The 18,835-nt window shown below is 47.2% G+C and overlaps 1 protein-coding gene across 3 annotated transcripts in view; it reads right to left on the minus strand.

The window, feature by feature from the left end:
- SLC7A7 (solute carrier family 7 member 7) overlaps positions 1-18,835 on the minus strand; it is a 29,544-nt gene that overhangs the window by 1,142 nt on the left and 9,567 nt on the right. For all 3 annotated transcript variants that reach the window (XM_006175881.3, XM_014551660.2, XM_014551661.2), the window contains 6 exons: positions 4,242-4,367; positions 3,306-3,450; positions 1,705-1,828; positions 1,347-1,450; positions 956-1,052; positions 12-161 (listed from right to left, as the gene is read on the minus strand). In XM_006175881.3, the coding sequence (XP_006175943.2) occupies positions 12-161; positions 956-1,052; positions 1,347-1,450; positions 1,705-1,828; positions 3,306-3,450; positions 4,242-4,367 (746 nt within the window). The remainder of the gene's footprint in view (positions 1-11; positions 162-955; positions 1,053-1,346; positions 1,451-1,704; positions 1,829-3,305; positions 3,451-4,241; positions 4,368-18,835) is intronic.

Raw genomic sequence — 18,835 nt, forward strand, 5'->3', positions numbered from 1 at the left:
AGAGGAGTTACCTTGAGAGGACGAGGCCTGTTGGGCTCCTTCCAGCGCAGGTAGAGCTGACCCACGATGGAGAGCCCCACGAAGAACCAGTAGCTGAAGCTGTAGTAGTTGATGAGCTGGAAGATGTCCTCCACGCACAGGTAGATCAGCGCCATGAGACCCTGCAGGCACAAGCCCACGCCAGCTCCTCTCACCGCCTCGGTCACGCAAGGCACTCTACTCCCCTCTATCTCCCACAAATCCACCCCCCTGTCAAGTCCTCAGTCTCCCCAACTGTCCTTTACTGTTCCCACCCCTCTTACCACCTTAGTTTCAACACCTCACTCCTTTCCTATTAAGTCAGTAGCCTCTCCGTTGATTTTTCTGCCCATCTTCAAACCTTTGCCAGGCTAACCCTCTGTACTGCCCAGCTCAGAGCAACTCCCTACATGGCTTTTGCCCAAGAGCCTCCCAGAATGGCTCTAACTACATCTCCTGCTCTTACCTCCTCCTACCCGACTCCACACTGCTGTACCTCAGGACTTTGCGATGCCATTTCTCTTAAACTAAAACCCATCCGTCTCTACCATTTGCAGCCCTAACCTTGCAAATCTACTTCAAATTCACTTTCTCCAAGAAGTCTTTCCTCATTCACCCTCTACCCCCATGGAAACAATCGTTTCTTCCCTTAAACACTGCGTCACTCACTATCTGTAACAGCAGTCATGACAATGTAGTCCGTGTACTTTACGCCTTATCCTAGACCAGAGGTCTCCGTTCCTTAGAGAAGATGGATTTTCTCTTAAGAATCACCGCAGCAGTTAGCACAGTGCCTTGCCCCGGGTGGATGTTCCATCAACAGTTTTTCTATTAGAATCTCCTTTAGAGCTTCTAGGAAGCTAGAACAGTTCTATCTACTGTTTAATTTAGTTTCCTTCATAATCTGGCCTTCAGCCCCAGGTTTGAGATCACTTACATTGAAGAGCAGAGCCGGCACTGGTGTGAACCGCTCTACGTGAATCATGCAGATGGTATCAGGGAGGTGGCCTTCTCTTGAGCCCACAAAGAAAAGCCTAGTTGGGGTAAGATAAGAGAGGCTGAGAAGCTTGTGGGACACTGGGTGTGGCCTGCTTCATGTGCCACAAGGCCCTCCCTCTCTGCCATCGCCTCCTTCAAAAGGGTTTGAGTAATACGGAATGGGGTTCAATATTGAGATTTGTGAGCACTGGAGGCTGCTGATGGAAACAAGAACAAAGGGAATATGAATACCATTTAGGAAGCATGATGACAGAGTCCGGGTCCTGTAATCCTACCCTCCCCTGCCATAGCTCTTCGTTATACTCCCCAGTAAAAGATGCCACTCATACCTAGAAGCAGCCACAATGGAGGCATTGAGGCCACCAAAGCAGGATAACGCAACTGCCACTGGAATCGTCCAGTTGAATATTCCAAAAATCTGGTCTGCAAACGTCTAAGGGAAAGGAATGGAAAAGAGTCGTTAGGACTTAACAGGGATGGAAGGCAAGGACAAGCATGCCCTCAGGTTCCCCTGCTAACAACCCAGCCCTTATTCCACGGCGGGCACAACAGAACCTTTCCCGCAGGCCCAGTACCCTAAGCATACCCTTTCAAGGACTCTCCCGCTTTCTGGGACTTTCAAGAGCAGCAAGATAACCAGAAGCCCACAAACACACCCTCACCCTTCTGCTAGTGAAAGTCCTTTACCACAGCAACAGCATCACTGGCCAGGATGTCCCTCATGTCGAGCACGGTGTAATAGGCCACGTTGGTCAAGATGTAGATGATGGTGACAATGGGCATGGAAATGCCAATGGCAAGGGGCAGATTCCTACAGCAAACAGAATAATGGGAACGGGAGTCCACAGTCTCATCCCCGCTGTCCTTCAGTTCTTAGACTCGACCACACCAACCCTGGGGTGGGGCCTCCCACGGCTTTTCCCCAGTGATTTGGCCTTTAAAGTTGCCTAGGATAGTGGCTTCAGCTCTGAACTCAAGCTAAAGAGCATCAAGGAGAAGGAATATCACATTTGGAGAAGAGTCTACACAATACACATACACACGATTAACAACTGTCACAGCACAGGAAGGGTTTATGTGTTTTTGGTTTTTTCTTTTACGTCTTGCGGTCTCAGTATCAGGATTCCTTCTCTAAGATTGTCAACATTGAAAAATTTGTCTTAAGATTGAGAAATATAAACGAAGAAATTATGGAGGCAAATATTACAGATGAAATCTCACATCTCCAGAGAATAAGATAGGCCCTCAGTAGGAAGAGCAATATGTGTAACTGAACAGGCAACTGGGAACTGTCCACCCCACGGGCTCACTCAGTTTAACCAGTGGCCAAGAGAATGACGTAAAGACCCCTCAACGTCCCTGTAGTGGAATAAAGCCAAGAGCTTTACAAATGTTCTCTCTCAGTGAGCCCGGGAGGGGTGGGAAAGGAGGGGCAAATGCTGGAGTCATTCTGCTTCTGTCCAGTAGGTGGAAGCACCACCCAGGCCCCCACCTGCTTCTATTACCTGCTCTCAGGATTGCCACACTGGATGTGTATCAGGAGGACTGTTTCTCAAAGCCAAAAGGAGTTTATTATGATTATTTTGACTTAAAAATTTACAGCAACCTCACTCCCTGGCAAATCTTGGTTCCTAGAAGCATTGAATTTTACAGCCAGGAAAGGCTCTGTAGATGGTAAAATTCAACCCCCTCAATTACAGATAAGGAGCAAGCAAAGATGGCAGGGGATTCCCTCAAGGTCATCCAACAATGAGTATAAAGACAGGTTGGGGCGCTTTGACTCCCTGCCCACTGTTTACACTCTGCATGACTGCAGGGCAATTCTAAGTAACGATGGTGTGATATCACCGAATGGCTGAAACGACCAATACCACTAAGTCAGTATGAATTTGAGAAACAAAGAAGGGATCAGAAGGGAAAGGAAGGTTTCTGGTAGCCTCTGACCTGAAGTTATCTATCTGTGAATAAGGGTGGGTCAAAGTTCTGTCAAGGAGAGTACAGGTTTTGAAAGGCATACAGAAGCACATGGCACAGCCTGCTTTAATTAATGCAGAAAGGCAAGAACAAATGTGAAAAGGCCTTTCAAAATTTTGTTTTTAGACACAAAGTTCACCTCTTAGCTCTGTTACTGTGATCACAGACAAGCCACTTCTCTGGGCCTCAGGCCTCAGATCTGTTAAAATGAGGCTGATAAAATCAACCAGTTGTGGTATGCTGTCTGGCACACCGGAGAAGCTCAATAAACGATGGCTATCATTGCCATGGAAAGTTGATGGTGAGGTACCTACCTCTCGGGATTTTTTATCTCTTCGGTGACATAGTTGAGGGTGTCCCAGCCCGAGTAGGAGAACAGAGCCGAGTACAGTGCCAGAGCAATGTCGCCCACTGAAAATGACGAACCCTCAAAGGAATTCTCAAAGTGACTCGAGGCTCCTGGAACCCAGAGAACATGGAAGGGCAGAAGGATTAGTGGCCTACACCCCAACTCCAGTAGAGGAGGGGAAGAATGGGAAGAATGGGCAATAACAGCAGGTGTGTGGCTGAGAACACCTTGGCAGCAAGGATACCAGTGGGCAGAAGAGAGACATCTGCAGTAATGGGCTGGAACGTGGGGAGCAGCACCAGGATCTTGACAGGAAGGACCCAGGTGGCTTTCTGGGGTGAGAAACCACCGCAGAGCAGAAGGACTGGAGAACCAGTGTGATGCAACTCTGTCCTGCCTCCTTTCTAACACCAGACAGCTGATACGGGCTGGAGGAAGGGCAGGGCTCAATACTCCCAGTCAGCAGAGTAGCTGTAGGGTAGGGTTCACACCCAGAAACTGGAGAGGAGCAGGTACAAAGAGTTCATCTCTGCCCCGGCCCTCACCTGTGAGGGGCACAATCATAGCCACAAGCACTGGGCTCGGCAATCTGCAAAAACCGGCTCCCGGGGCATGGCTGGCTGCCCTTTTCCCAAGATCGGCCTCTTCTAGGAGGCAGCACACATGGAAGTTAAAGGACAGGCTTTGGGGTCAGTCTACTTGGGTACAAATCTCAGCTCCACTACTTACTAGCTAGGGACTTTGGCAAAGTATTTAATTCTGCAGCCTCAGTTTCCTCATCTATAATGTGGAAATGAAGATAGTACCTATTGAATGAGATTTCACACAAAGGGCACTTAGAGGAGTGTGGCTCATAGAAAACGCTTAACAAATGTTAGTTGCTATTACTATTATTTCTTACCCTGGCCAAGTCTAACAATGCCTGCGATGATGACGGCGATCAGTGCCAATACTTTAGCATAGGTGAAAATATCCTGTACCAGGGTTCCCCACTTGACATAGGCACAGTTAATGAAGGTTAAGAGACCTGGAAGAAAAATAATACTGATTGGTGACTGACCCTACCATCCGGAGGGCCTTAGACTTCCAAGCCGTCTTCCCAGCATCAGTCACCAAAACGGACCATTTGGCCAAGGGCAGGAGTGTTTGGGCTCTGACCTGATCTGCACTGGAAACCTCTGCCCAGAATGTCCTCACCATTATCAGTCAAAGGCACTGGCTGAGCACATGTAAATGTGGCAACACACACACAGACACACACACACTCAGCACTTGTGTGAGACAACAGTTACTGTGGATTTGTTTACACACACAAGTGTTCACAGCAACGGGAGGCAACTGGTAGCTGTACACGATTAGTGATGTGTTCCGGCCGTTGGCTCTGAAAAGTCACGGTCTCTCCCCCTTCTCCGGCCCTGTATCCCCTTATATGGGCCCCAGGACCCAGCACTCTGATGCCGTGGTATTACTGTTAACCTTGACAAGTCCTGTTGTGACTTAACCAATGTCTAGGTCAGCAGGTCAGGACGTGTGGCCAAGGATTAGGCTGGAAGCCAGACTTCTTGCTCCTGCCGGCCAGCTCAGCCGCTTGTTTTCTGCTTGGAGAGATTCTCGGAACCGAGGTTCCTATAAGAGGGGGACAGTGCATTTTTCCTGACTGGACAATGCAAAAGTAGGAGCCACACACATTCCTCAAGTCCTTCCACGCCAGGGTAGAGGCAATCCCTTTACCCAGATGAGCCCGTAAAGTTCATGGATTACCCTTAGAGCCAGGCTCTTGACCTGGGCTTCCACAAGGACTGAAATTCTTTGTGAAGTGTTATGTACATATGTCCAAAGTATAAGCATTTCTCTAAGAAGGGGGCCCATACCTTTTATCAGAATCTCAGAAACCCATGACCCTCCAAAAAAAGTTATAATCTGCTACCTCAGAAGAAGAATTCAGGAAGGGAAGCCTACTCATGCTGAGGTCAACTAATAGCCCAAGGATGTGCCGGGAGGAGATGGTGGGAAGAAAGTCGAAAGAAACAATTCTGAACGTCAGCCCAATGTTCCCCAATCCCCCACCCACCTCTTACTAAACAAGCAGGCAGGCACATACTCCATACCTTCCCTGCTGCGGCAAAGTGAATTGCTACCCTGCTCCCTCCTTCCCAGCTCAGCAACTGGAACACCAGAAGGAGGGCTTAACAGCCCTTCTCTCAAGGGCTCCAAAGGCAAGATCAGAGTCAGCCTGCCTTCCCAGGGGACAGAGTGCTGGGCTTGCTGCTGCAGGCTGGCTCAGTCTAAGTACGCCCTGTCTCAGTCTGGCCGCGGCGCGCCCCTCAGTGTCCCCAGTACCCCTGTTATGTTTTGCCAGTCTCATCACACTCTGGCCCAGAGGCTACTTCACCTGAGCGGCAGGAAGACCAGCACCTCATAGCAGCTGTCTGACCTTCTGTCTCTCCCTCCCTTACTCACTGCCCAAGTTCTTTTCTGCTCTTCTGGAAAGGGGGCATTCCTGTCCCAAACAAGCACTTGCCTTCTTGCCTAATAAACAAGACAATGAACAACCAAACTTCATCACAGGACTGGGCAAAAATGCACCCGTAACTCCAGGCCAACGCAGTGCTAAGTTAATCATTAAAGACACAAGCGTGGAGTCTCCATAGGCACCCCACAAAAATGACCAAATCTTTCAGATCTGCTGACCCTCCTTTACTCACCACTCCTTTACTCCCTGCTGGACTTCTGCCTCCAACCATTCAGCAGCCCTCATGTCAAGACAGTCCCTTTCCCTGGACGAGTCTCCATCCTGTAATCTCAACCCCTTCCCCTTGGGCTCTGCTGCTGACTTAGACTTACAAGTATAACTCAAGCCACGTTTGGATTAGAAACACCAGGGACCACCAAAGCTGCCATATTCACATGGGACAGGGATCCCCTAATCAAAATTCATGGTTAGTCCTCCGGGTCACCACAGGGCCAGCACCACTGGGAGAGGCTTGAGGTTTAAGGGACTGGTTCTGGTTCATGTAGCCATGTGCCAAGAGGTCCTGTTCTCAGCTCTGTCCAGGGATGTGGGCAGGGAAAAGCCAACTCATTATCCTGTACTGCAACAAATTCTGAAAAGAAAACACATGGATTGTTTACACTTTAATCCCTGCTTTTTTATTCTACTTCCAAATCCATCCTTTGGTATCCTTCCTTTCACTCACCAGTGTTTCCTCCTCCTCCCTCCTGAGCCTTTGTTCTTGGCCACTGACCCCACCTGCACCCCCATCTTGCCCTCATCCGCTCTCTGTATCAAGCACAGGAGGCTCGGTTTGAATGAAGAAGGGAATCCTATGGAAAAAGAGCTGGTCCTCACCTTCCCCAGAGCCCGGCTTCCTCCAGGGCCTCTTGGCCATGGGAGCAGGAAACGGATATGGCAGGCAGCAGTGCTGACTGGGCTCTTTGTCCCCGCCCCCAGCGGATACAGCTGACCAGTGGCCCCAGAGCCGGGCCAAGTGCTCTGTTCTTAAAGTGGAGCCCGACCTCCTGCTTCAGAGGGAGGGAAGGGAAGGCTGGGCGGGGGTGGGGGGAGAACCATGGGATTAGAATAATATGGAGGCAACTGCAAGTTAACCTTGAGGACACAGACACCCTACCTTCCCACCTCTGGGTGCAATTCAATCTCCACCCAACACTGGGCCAAGTCCACAGAAGATGGCCTGAAATCACCTTGGACCCTTGACTCAGGTGCAGCTCCAGTCCTGCTTTGACCCCTGCTTTGGAGGAAGGAGCAGCTGTGAAGAAGTCACTCCTATAATCATTGAAGGAGATGCTCCTGAATGGTCATCAAGTCCAACCTAGGTGGGCCCCCTGGAGGAGGAGGCTAGTTCCAACACTAAGGCCCAGCATCAGCTCTAGAACTAAAAGCAAGGAAAGCACCTGCCTGGACTGATCCAGAACAGAACAAAGCTTGCAGGCCCACTGGGGATCAGGTGCCCAGGTTTAGTTTAGATGCCCAAACTAAACAGTCCCTGAAAAAGAACATTCAGCCTACAATTCTCCCAAAACCATTAGGTTTAAATATATACAATGTAAGGCACCACTTAGGCTGCTATTTAAGCCATTTTCTGCTTTAAATCCCCGAGGACTATTAAAAAAAAACCTCAGCACTTTATTAGGCCACTCATTCCATTTTTAAAGAGATGAATAGCTCGTCCTTCCACTAAGCCGAAAACATCTTCCTCGCAGCTTCCAGCCAGTAGTACTGGTCCTGTCTTCTGGAGCCACACAGAATCAAGCTCAAGCCACTCCCACATTCTGACCCCTCTTATCATTAAAGGTTAACATCCTGTCCTCCTTGAGTCTTCCCTCTTCAGGCTAAAGACCGATTTTCTTCAACCTCTTGTGTGACAAATGTGGCTTCCCACTACCAGCCCAGTTCTCTCCTCTGCAGTCATGTCACTTTGTCAGTGTCTCCCTGGAAACTGAGACCCACACAGGGAACTCCAGATATTGCTGCAGGCAATGGAGTCTCAGATTGAACTCATTGTCAACTGTAACTCCTTTTCCACCCCCTGAACTGATGAGCTTTTCCCTCTCCCCTTTCTGGGGCCTACTAAAAGAGATTCTTCTGAATCTCAGATATGGGACATTATATTTATTCCTAGTAATCTTCCTCTCTGAATTTTTAGGCATCATTCTCATCTGCTAGAAATGGATTTTTTTTCCTCCTTAACTTTATCAGTTAATTCGAATGCCTTCAATTTTATGAAATCTGCAAATCTGATAGCATACCTTCTGGGTTCTCACTGAAGTCACTGATAAAAACATTGACTAGGATAGGCAGAGCCCTGCCTCTCTGCTGTCATTATTCCACAATATCAACCAAGAATCCAACTATTTTTTTTAATCTAGTCCACCTTTTTCTACATCGTGAAAAAGAATATCATGAGAGTTTGTCAAGAACCTCTCTGAAATCTGGATGCACATGTAATGCTCTAGTAATTGAATGATGCTACCAAATGCTTCAAATGAAATGAGTACATATTTATGCTAGAATGTTCATAACTATAGCATTACAATAGTCAAAAATTTGAAACAACCCAAATGCCCATCAGTGGTAGAATGGCTATGTAAACACAATGGAATACTGAGCAACAGTGAGAATGGACCATCCACAACTACAGACAAAAATACGGATGAATGTCACAAACATATTAAGTGAATAAGCCAAACACAAGAGAGTACAGTCCCTTTATGCCCATTTACATAAAAACAGGCTAAATTAATCTATGTTACTAGACGTCAGAGCAGTGATTTCCCTCAGTGTGTGTGTTGGGGGCATGGGGAAGTGACTGGGAGGAACCCAGGAGAGGTTCACGGGGCTGCTTTCTTGATGTGGATGCTGGTTACACATGAGTTCAATTTGTGGCAATTCATCAAGCTTATGTGTACTGTTCTTTTTGTATATTAAACTTGAATAAAAGTTAAAATTGAACAGAAACATGAGGTTAGCTTGCTTTTAGCGAATCCACACAGGTTAGTAGAGACCCTCTTTCTCTTCATACTTTGCTAACCAGGTTTAACAGTTGAGCCTAGAATTTGGGCAAGAATCAACCTCAGATTATCAATGCAGAATGCTCAGAATCTACCTCTTTCTTGGAAAGCTAGGTTATCACCTGTGCTGGGCACAACAGTGGCCCCAAGAAGCAGAAGAGTCAGTGTCAGAGGGATCTGATGTGAGGAAGACCTGACTAGTAACTGACTAGCTACTGCTGGCTTTGCAGATGGAAGGGGGCCAGGAGCCAAGGAATGTGGGCAGCCCTCTAGGAGCTACAAAAGGCAAGAGAATGGATTCTCCCCTAGAGCCTCCAGAAAGGAACATGGCACTGCTGACACTTTGATGTTAGTCCAGTGAGACCCATTTCAGCCTTCCGACCTCCAGAACTGTAAAATAAACTTGTGTTCTTTTAAGACACTAAATTGGTGGTAATTTACTATAGCAGCAACAGGAAACCAATACATCACTCAACAGCTTCCTTTTTTACACCCTCCCTGTTCTCCAAGATCCTAGAGATGTCTAGTGGTCATTCTGTCATCTCAGCTAATTATAAATCCTTTCCATTTGTCTGCAAGTAGATGGTTAAAAACATTGAAAGCAATCTCCTCAACTTACTTGGTCTTGTTTTCTTGTTGGCCTAGATCTATTGGCCTGTTGGGATTTTACTGAACCCCCTTTTTTTTTTTAATGGTGGTACTGGGGATCGAACCCAGGACCTCATGCATGCTAAGCATGTGCTCTACCACTGAGCTATATACCTCCCCAGGGAGCCCTTCCTTAGGTTAACAATCCTTCTGCAGTTAAAGTGAGAAGAAAAGTCTGTCGCCTCTCCTTTCTCTCCACCATCTATTATCATTGAACTAACTGACCCCAGAGCATCCAGACTTGTCCCCGCCGTTTTCACCCTGAACGTTGCTCTCAGAGCCTTCTGTTGGCCTTAGTCAGCTCTTCAGGTCTTAGTTCATGCTGGGCATTAACCTTCAGGACACTTTCCTTGCAGTTCCGGGCCCCTCCTATATTTATTTAGTCATGGTTATATTACCTCTCATCATCTCCTGTATACGCTGTTTCTAAAAATCTAAGCTCATCAAAAAGCAGTGTGCAGGGGAGGGCGTAGCTCAGTGGTAGAGCCTGTGCTCAGCATGCACAGAGTCCTGGGTTCAGTCCCCAGTACCTCCATTACAAATAACTAAATACATACATAAACCTAATTACCCTCACCCCGAAAAAACAACCAACCAAAAAAAAGTTAAAAAAAAAAAAGCAATATGTTCAATTACATTGTTTTTCCTTCAGATGATTCTCCTCCTGTTCTTCCTAAATAAGGTAAGTTTCAACTATTTTTATCAGAATTTCATTTTGAAGAAGCTCCTAAGTTTTTTTGTCTTTAAATCCCTGGCTGTAAGATTATAATTCTTTGCCCTGAACTTTTCTGCAATCCTCTCGCCTAAAATTTAGAGTACATTTTGGAGGAAACCCAGCATTTTTTTTTTTTTTCTGGGAGGTACAAACTCTGAGAAGTCACAGTGACTTCCTCACAAAGATTCCACATTTCCCTGGTTATGTAAAATAATAATGATGATGATAATTATTAATATAACAAATCCTTATCCTTTAGAGTTCATATTGAAGCCTTTATGGATTAAGTGGTAAGACATCTTGGATTTGATTTAAATAATGCAGTGGGCTGAGGAAGGGGTGGTTACAGCATAGACAAAACAACGTTGATAATCATTCATGCTGGTGCTTGAACCCTGAGAGTTCATTGTACAATTCACTCTACTTTTGTATGCGTTTGAAATTTTCCATAATAAACCATTTTTTAAAACGCAGAGAGGTCTTGCTTCTAACAGAATGCAACTGATTTTAGCAGAAGATGCTCGGGGAATTGAAGTTTCCGTTGCTACCGTATTTCCCTTTCATATAAATTTTATCATTTTTATGAGGAAAGCAGAATACTTTTTCTTCTGATCTGACTGTGTGCAGTATATGCCAACGATTATATCATTCCTACTTTTTTTTGGGGGGGGGTTCTTATTCTCTTGTTCTCTTCACCACGCTTCTTCCCTTAGGATGAGGATCTATTTCCATGCACTTTACTCTGGGAGACCTTCAGGAAAATTCCCTGAGTGGAATCCGAGAGCCCTCAGACAGCACCATGTAGTAATTCTGCCATGATAAGCAGATGGGATGAACAGAGGCCACGGCCTTGGTGCCATCTCTAAGAGGTGGGCCACATATGAATAGTTAGGAAGGAAAAGACCTCTCCCGTTTAACACCAAGAAGCAGCCCACCTGCAGGCAGAGAGCTGGAAACAGTACTGAGCAGTACTGTTCATTACATTTGTTGGGAAAGAAAAGGGGAGGAAAAATTCTTTGAGGTCTCTGTGTCTTGGTGTCCTCAAACTTCCCTTCCTGCTGCAATCAAAAGAATCAAAACGTGACCTTGCCCAGGGGGAGGGAGCAGGCATCCATTATTACAGCAGAGTCTCATATAAGTCCATCTCTCTTTGATATACCACATCCATCTCAGCTCTTCGAGCAAATCCATCACTTTCGAACAAGTTACACTCTTTCACTGTCATATTCCAATGGCAGATGAACTTGTTTCCTCCTTGCAATAAAATTAAAAAGCAAATGTGTTTATTAGCCTCACTGAATGTTTCTGAGTCCAAAAGCATCATTCCGAGTCTTCTATCCTATCTTCTCCAAATGCATCACTGAGCAACTTTTCCACCTTTATTCTTCTTTCTCTAGAATATCTCATAGTCCAAAATACCCAGATTTATACTTTCATCTTTGCATTTTTCTCTTTTTCTCTAAAATTCCAGTTTAAAGCCTTTTTAAATGCACCTCTCCCAATCTCTATGAACTCTGCTCCCTCCCTCTCCAGAGTCTATCCCTCTGTTATCTTAGCATTGCCAGTCCAGTACTCAGTTCTGTGTTCTCTTTTCTCTCTCACATAGACAGCCTCGAATGACAAAGAGGTGAAGATTCCACCTGCCACTCTGTTTGCTATCTGGAACTTCAAAGTCGCCAGTGACACATCTCATGTGTCTTCAGACTGGTGGCGTCATTCAGCCCCCAGCAGTCAGAAGGATACTAGTCCCTGGGCTTGACTGGTGTGAGGGAGCTCTTCGTCACACGTTGCTCAAGAAAAACCACAGGTCTCTGCATTAGGCTGGACTACGTATAGTCAGCGTCACACTGCTGGGGAGCAACCCAGCCCGTACCTGGTACGCGCAGGCCTGCGAGGACCCAGATATCTCCAGGATGCTCTACTGAGGCTGTTTCCTCAGAAGGATTGGATTTAAGCTCGCCCCAAAAAACCCACAGATCTGATGCCTAAAGCCAGACATTTCAAGTTTTTCCTCTTTTCCTCAACTGCTTGTTCTGTTTTGTGTTGTCGAACGCTGGTTGAAAAATCACTCAAAAATCACTTTCTTCTTAGCTTCCTTGATATTTTAGTTCTTCCATCCTTCCTAGGTGCTATTATATCTCAGATAGCAGATGTCCTCAAATGCTTTTCCCTTTTTTGGGCTACCGAACCATTTCGCTTACTCAGGCATCATGGGTGAGGGCATCTGGCGAGAAGACATATCAAGCACAAACCCTGGGTCACTGGATTCGATTCCTCCCACTCTGCCTCCTGGAACTCAGTCAGCACTTTAGTCGCCGTGGCTCTGTGCCGGGGCGCAAGCAATTTGTCCAGGGAGGCACTCATATTAAACCACTCCATCGGCTCCCATCTCAAAGCCAGTGAGTCCTTGTTAACTGGATCCTTACTGGTTTGCTCAGCCAGGACCAGTTCAGGTTCTCAGAAAAGGGACCCCAAGCCCAAGTGAGCATCAGGATGGCCAGAAGAGTGTGGACCTACAGCTTTGGGGCTCCACCCCAAGTTCTGATGCAAGACATCTGAGACGACGGGAACTCCCAGGGGAGGCTGGTGATCTGCCTGCCTGGGGCGCGCTACCTTAGGTGGGCACTAAACAAAATGATCATGTACAGAATGACTGCGATCAGAACGAGTCCAAACCCTCTAATTCAGCTCGACAGTGGCTTCTCTTGACAAGCTGTAACAAAGTCCACTGCTCAGGCCCCACCTAGCCAATGAAGTCAAACTCTGGGGTGGAGCCCAGGCATCTGCATGGTTTTAAAGCCCCCTGGGTAACTCTAAAGCACAGTGACCACTGAGAACCTCTCTTCCCAAGGTTCCCAGCAGTTTTGCTCAGCAGTAACTTTCTGCTTCCTCACTTCTTGTTCTCCAAGCCAATTCCCATTCTTTTACCCAGTAGTTCAGATTTATTTGGTTGGGGGAACAGGGAGGAAGAGGAAGGAGCCATGAGTATTTTTTTAAACCCCCTAGACAACATTGTACATCAACTACACTTCAATTAAAAAAATAAAAAATAAGGGAGGGTGGGTATAGCTCAGTGGTAGAGCCCGTGACTAGCATGTACGAGGTCCTGGGATCAATCCCCAGTGCCTCCATTAAAAAATACCTAAATAAACAAAAATAAATAAACTTAATTACCTCCCCCCCCAAATTAAATTTAATTTAAAAATAAAATAAAATAAACAAAATAAACAAACAAAAAAATCCTAGGTAATTCCAAAGTTCAGCCAAGGTTGGGACCTACTGTCCCCAGCTCTTTCCCCAACCTCCTCTAGCCTGTCCCCTTAGCCTTTTCTGAGACAGAGAGAAAGAGAACAGAGAAAGGAAGAGATCAAGGGTGAACCCCTGAAGAGCCGTGGGGACCAGGCCAGCACAGAGCTCCACCTCCCTCCTTGGTGGTGAAGAGTTTGCTGCAAAGTTCACATTGACCCCATACCAGAAAGAACCCAAGGCTCTGACCCCAGCCTATCTGTTGCTGTGAATGTGGAACAACTTAAAATAGCTCTTGGGAAAACCGCTCCAGGAGAGGTTATTCACTTCCAAGTAGAAAGTTCAAAGGGCAAAAGGCAGTTGGGGGCCCAGCACCTGGCTGTTCCACTTCATTAGCCCCAAGCACATGATGTCAGTCATTCTGGTACCAGAAGAAGCAGCATGAGGACAGTGGCCAAAGCTCCCAGAGAGCCGAAGTCCCCTGGAGTCCACGAGCAGCTCAAGCAGATGCGGGATGAGGGGTCTGCCCTCCCCTCTGCCCAGGCCCCACGGCGGCCCTGAGCGCCCACCGCCTCCCTGAGAGCCAAGAGCACGCACTGCCCTTCTCGGCCAAGATGAATCTGGAACTGCGGGTATTCATTCCTCTAACAGTCATTCACTAAAACACCCACTACACGCAAGTCATGAGGGTCAAGCACCAGGGACACCAAGACTGCCTGATCCCTAAAGAGCAGTCTGTTCACGGGGCCGCCCGCACGTGTGCTGCTGGCCGACTGGTACACAGGTGGACTGAACACATAGGAGATAAAACGTCCCATTAACAAAAGGCAAAAATCTAGACCAAATATCTAGACTAGGGCAATGGTGGGTGAGTGTAGACAAGGCAGGAGCAGAAACATCCAAAGCTGCTAACAACGGGCCAAAGCATGTTGGCTCCCAAGACAGGGCAGTCGGGTGGAGCTGGGCTTCTGGACCCTGAGCCCTGATTACACCAAAAGTGCCACCTTCGCCTCTCAGCGCCCCCTTCTGATCTCTGAGCGACTGTAAAATTAAAACTGCTTTTAATCATCCAAAGACAGAATACTGAAAGTAAAGTTTTTAGAAATTAATAAGATGCGTGTAACTGTGAAAGAAATTTGCAGCAGTAGACACCGTTTCTGCCTGACCATTCCGTTAGGTCACTGACATTCTTACCTACATCATCTAATTTAATTGGACAGAGTAGGTTCATTATCTTTATCTTCCAGTTGAGAAAACTGAGGCCACTCAGCCAATGGGCAACTCCAAAGCTGGCACATGTTCTACCACACCACGTGCCCCGTGTTTACATGCAAGGATGTGGGCCTGGGAGTGGGACTGTCTCCCCATGGGGTAACGGGACTTCTGGCTGCAGAGAACTGGACTGAAGCAGTCCTTAAAGGACTCTGAGAAGCCAGAATAATCAGCCTTCAGAGGGGCCATCTGCACACCCCTCTGGTTGGGAAAAGTAACCATTTACAGCATCCTGGACAGGACAGCAAGATTCCTTCAGAACTCAGAATTCACCCATTCACCCATTCATCCATCCATCAAGCATGTACTGAGTACCCACTGTGTTCCAGACTCTGTGCAGACTCTGTGATGAAGACCCGGTCCCCAGCCTTCCCAGAAAAGCGAACATGAACCATTACAAGAAGAGGTGCTATGAAAGTCAGCTTTCATAGAGAGAGGCAGCCCTCCTTGGGGACAGTGAAGGGGGTGCAGGTGGGCACCAGGACCACTGTTACCCGCACTGAGTGCATGACGTCTACTGCTGGGGTTGGAGGCAGGGAGGCAGAACTTCCGGCAGAGAGGGCAACATGTGATCACCCTGACAACAAAACGATCAGTAAGTGAAGTCACCCAGGTGTACAAAAAACTTACTTAAGCAATAATTGGTAAATGATTTCAAGGTCTATCAGCAAACCTAGCCTATCTAGAGCTGTAGTTCATCAGCAGGTCTAGAGGAAGATTGTGCCTATCAAGGGACTGGAAGCCACCCTGACAGAAGCAAAAGCCTTACTGGCTCTCCCAAAATCATCACTGTTTGAACAGAAAAGGATCAAAGCATGGCAGAAAGATAGATCATGCCTCTATGAGGTAAAGCCCCATTCTACAGATGAGGAGACTGAGGCTAATAAATGTAACCTGCCTGATTCCGTGCTCTTAACCACCATGCACCGCTGCTTCTCAAAGGGATGAGGGTGTTCCCTGCACTGTTCAAAGGAGAGAAATGCAGACTCCAGGCACCAAGCATTCTGACCATGGAGAGACCTTATTGTAGGGTAAGGGCATCTCATCCAACTTTTCCAGAAATACACCCCAAACCAACCTACGATGGGCTTAAGTCTTTCCCATAAACTCCCTCAGCCTTGGTCCCTTCCTCTGATTACCGCCCTCCTTGCCTCCAGAGTCCACCTTCTGGGAAGCACATCTACACTCCCTCCCCCGCCCTCGGTCTCCACGATGCAATCTGATGTCTGCTCCATCACGCCACTGGAAAGACCGCCAGCAATCCCTTTGACCTCCTTCTTGCCAATTCCAGCGACATTCCATTCTTTATCTTACTTACAAGCTCCTCCAAGAAAGGCTACTTTTGAGTGTAAGCCCTCCTCCCTTGGGTGCACGGCCCTTCCTCTGAACAGTTTACAGATCTGTCTCTCCCATCAACAGTGAGCTATGTGAGGGGAGACACTGGGTTCACAGTCACCCTTGTATCCCCAGGGCTTAACCCAGAACTAGACAGAGAGTACATACTCAATAAATCTTGTGAGATGAACAGATAGATCTCTCTTTGCAATCTGACTCCACCCTCACTGTCCTGAAATTTCCCTCTGCAAAGTCACCAGTGACTTTCATGTTGATAAACCCAATTGACTCCACTCAGTCCTTACTGAGTTTGATCTCTTAGCAGACTGGACACTGTTGGCCACTGACTCCTCAAATTGCTCTCTTCTACTCGCCATCTCACCATTTCCCTCATATCTCTCTAAATGCTGCTTCTCCATTTTTTTTTTTTTTTTGCAGAATACCTAACCCTCAATGTTGGTATTTTTCAGAATGTTATCTTAAGCCATTTTCTCTTTCCTTGCTACATCCTATACTAAGACCATCTGATCTGCTACTGTGATTTCAACTACTGCCTATATACCAGTGATTCCCAAAAGTGTGTTACCAGCCCAGCTGTCACGATTGCAGATACATATGAATATCCAACCAGCTACTGGACATCACCAGGCACAAAGTAATCCCATCAATTTCCTGCAAACCCGCTGCTCCTCCAGTGTTCCCTCTATACATGAATGGCATCACCATCCACCCAGTTACCCAAGCCAGACGCCCAGTCTGAGTATCTTATCACTAACAATCTCTATCCATATCTAATCAGTGTCCACGTCTTAACCAGTCTCCTCATCCCCAAAACATGACTCCGGTCCAAGCCACCATCATCTCTCACCAGGATCATGGCAACAGCTTCCTAACTGGTCTCCCTGCTTTCAGTCCTGCAAACTGAAGCCATAGTAATCTTTCTAAAAATCACAAATTCTAAAATCTAAATCACAAACACCACTCCCCTACTTTAAAAACCTGAAGAGTTTTTTCAATGCCTTCAGAGAAGACTACCAAACTCCTTAATATGGCTTGTGCCACAGACTGTATCTTCCAAAGAAGTCTCGACAATATCTCCCATCCCACGTGCTTTTCATACAATGTGACTTTAACACCCTGCCCATCAAAAGATAGGGTCTGTGCCTCTTCTCTTGAAACTGGATGGTCTTTTGTGAACGTTTCTACCTATATAGCATGGCAGGAGAGACACCATATGACTTCAGAGGCTATAAAAGGCATTGCAGCTTCCCCTTTGGTTGCTAGGATACTCATTTTTTAAGAGACTGAAACAATCCCTTTATTTTATTTGGAATTTTTTGGGGGGGGTAGTAATTAGGTTTGTTTGTTTGTTTGTTTGTTTATTTAAATAGAGGTAGTGGGGATTGAACCCAGGACCCCGTGCATGCTAGGCACATGATCTACCACTGAGCCATACCCTCCCCACTGGGAGACTCAGTCCCATTGCTCTGAGGCTGCCATTCCATGAGGAAGCTCAACATAGTCCATGCGGAGAGACCACATGGAACAGCCCTGGCACAACATGAAGAGAGAGATGCCCAGCTAGTCCCCATCTTCTCCAGTGTCCCCCGTTCCGGCTCCTGCCACCATCCGACTAACCACATAAGACCCTGAGCCAGAACTGCCCCACTGAGCCCTTCCCAAATTCCTGAGCCACAGAAACCGTGAAAGGATAAAATGACTGTTAGAAGCCAGCAAGTTCTGTGTGATCTGTGACACAGCAGTAATAACTGAACAGTTTACAAAGCCCTGAACAACCTAGCCTACGACCTCCATCTACCCGTGCCGGCCAGCTCTCTACATCTCCTACCTGAAACTCAGTATGTAGCCCACCCTGAACTCCCTTCAGTGTCTCAAAGAAGGGTCCCTTCTTTCTTGTCTCCAAGTTTTTGTCCGTTTGTTATTGCTGCCCGAGATGCTCCTCTTCCCTCTTCACTCTTGGTTAATTCTTCTTCTTCATTCAGGTATCAGCTTAAACTTCCTTATGGGGAGTTTCTAAACCCCTAGGCTAGTTCAGGTTTCCTCCTGCGGCTCCCTGCGCCTCACAAATCACAATGCTCATCATAATCCATTGTAATTTTGTGTTGAGTTGTCTCTCCCACCCCTTCCCGCGCACACACACACACACACACAGGTACACACACACACCCTGAGAGCTCCATAAAGACAATGACCAGTGCTGGGAAACTGGCAAGTGCTTCATGAGCACTGAATGCTCAGTCTCAGCCCCATCTCTTTCCTGAGCTCCAAAAGGGCACATCCACCTACCATCCTACAAATAAACTTCAAATTCAACATGATTCTATCCTCCCCCTCCCTGTATGATGCCACCACCTATTGGTGGCCCAAATCAGAAACCTTACCTCTTCATTCAAGGAATATTTATCGAGTGCCTCTCTTCGTTCCCTCGCTGGGTGTAATGTGGACCATAAGACAGGCTCAGCCCCTGTGGCACAGAGCTCACAGGCTGGTGGATGCTTTCCCCGTCACTCGCCTCTCTTACACGGGCCATCCCAGTAAGAGTTATTGGTCGGCCGATTATACCTTCTAAATGGCTCTCCCATCTATCCTGTCCACCCCCACCTACCACTGCCCTAGTTCAGGCTTCCATGACTTTCTGCCTAGACGGCCACAGGAGCTTCCTAACCCATGTCTCTGCCTCCAGCCTGGCTCCTATGTCCCACCCCAGCCACGCAGCTCCCCTGCATCAA

Source organism: Camelus ferus, chromosome 6, assembly GCF_009834535.1.
Source record: "Camelus ferus isolate YT-003-E chromosome 6, BCGSAC_Cfer_1.0, whole genome shotgun sequence".
NCBI classification, from domain to species: domain Eukaryota; kingdom Metazoa; phylum Chordata; class Mammalia; order Artiodactyla; family Camelidae; genus Camelus; species Camelus ferus.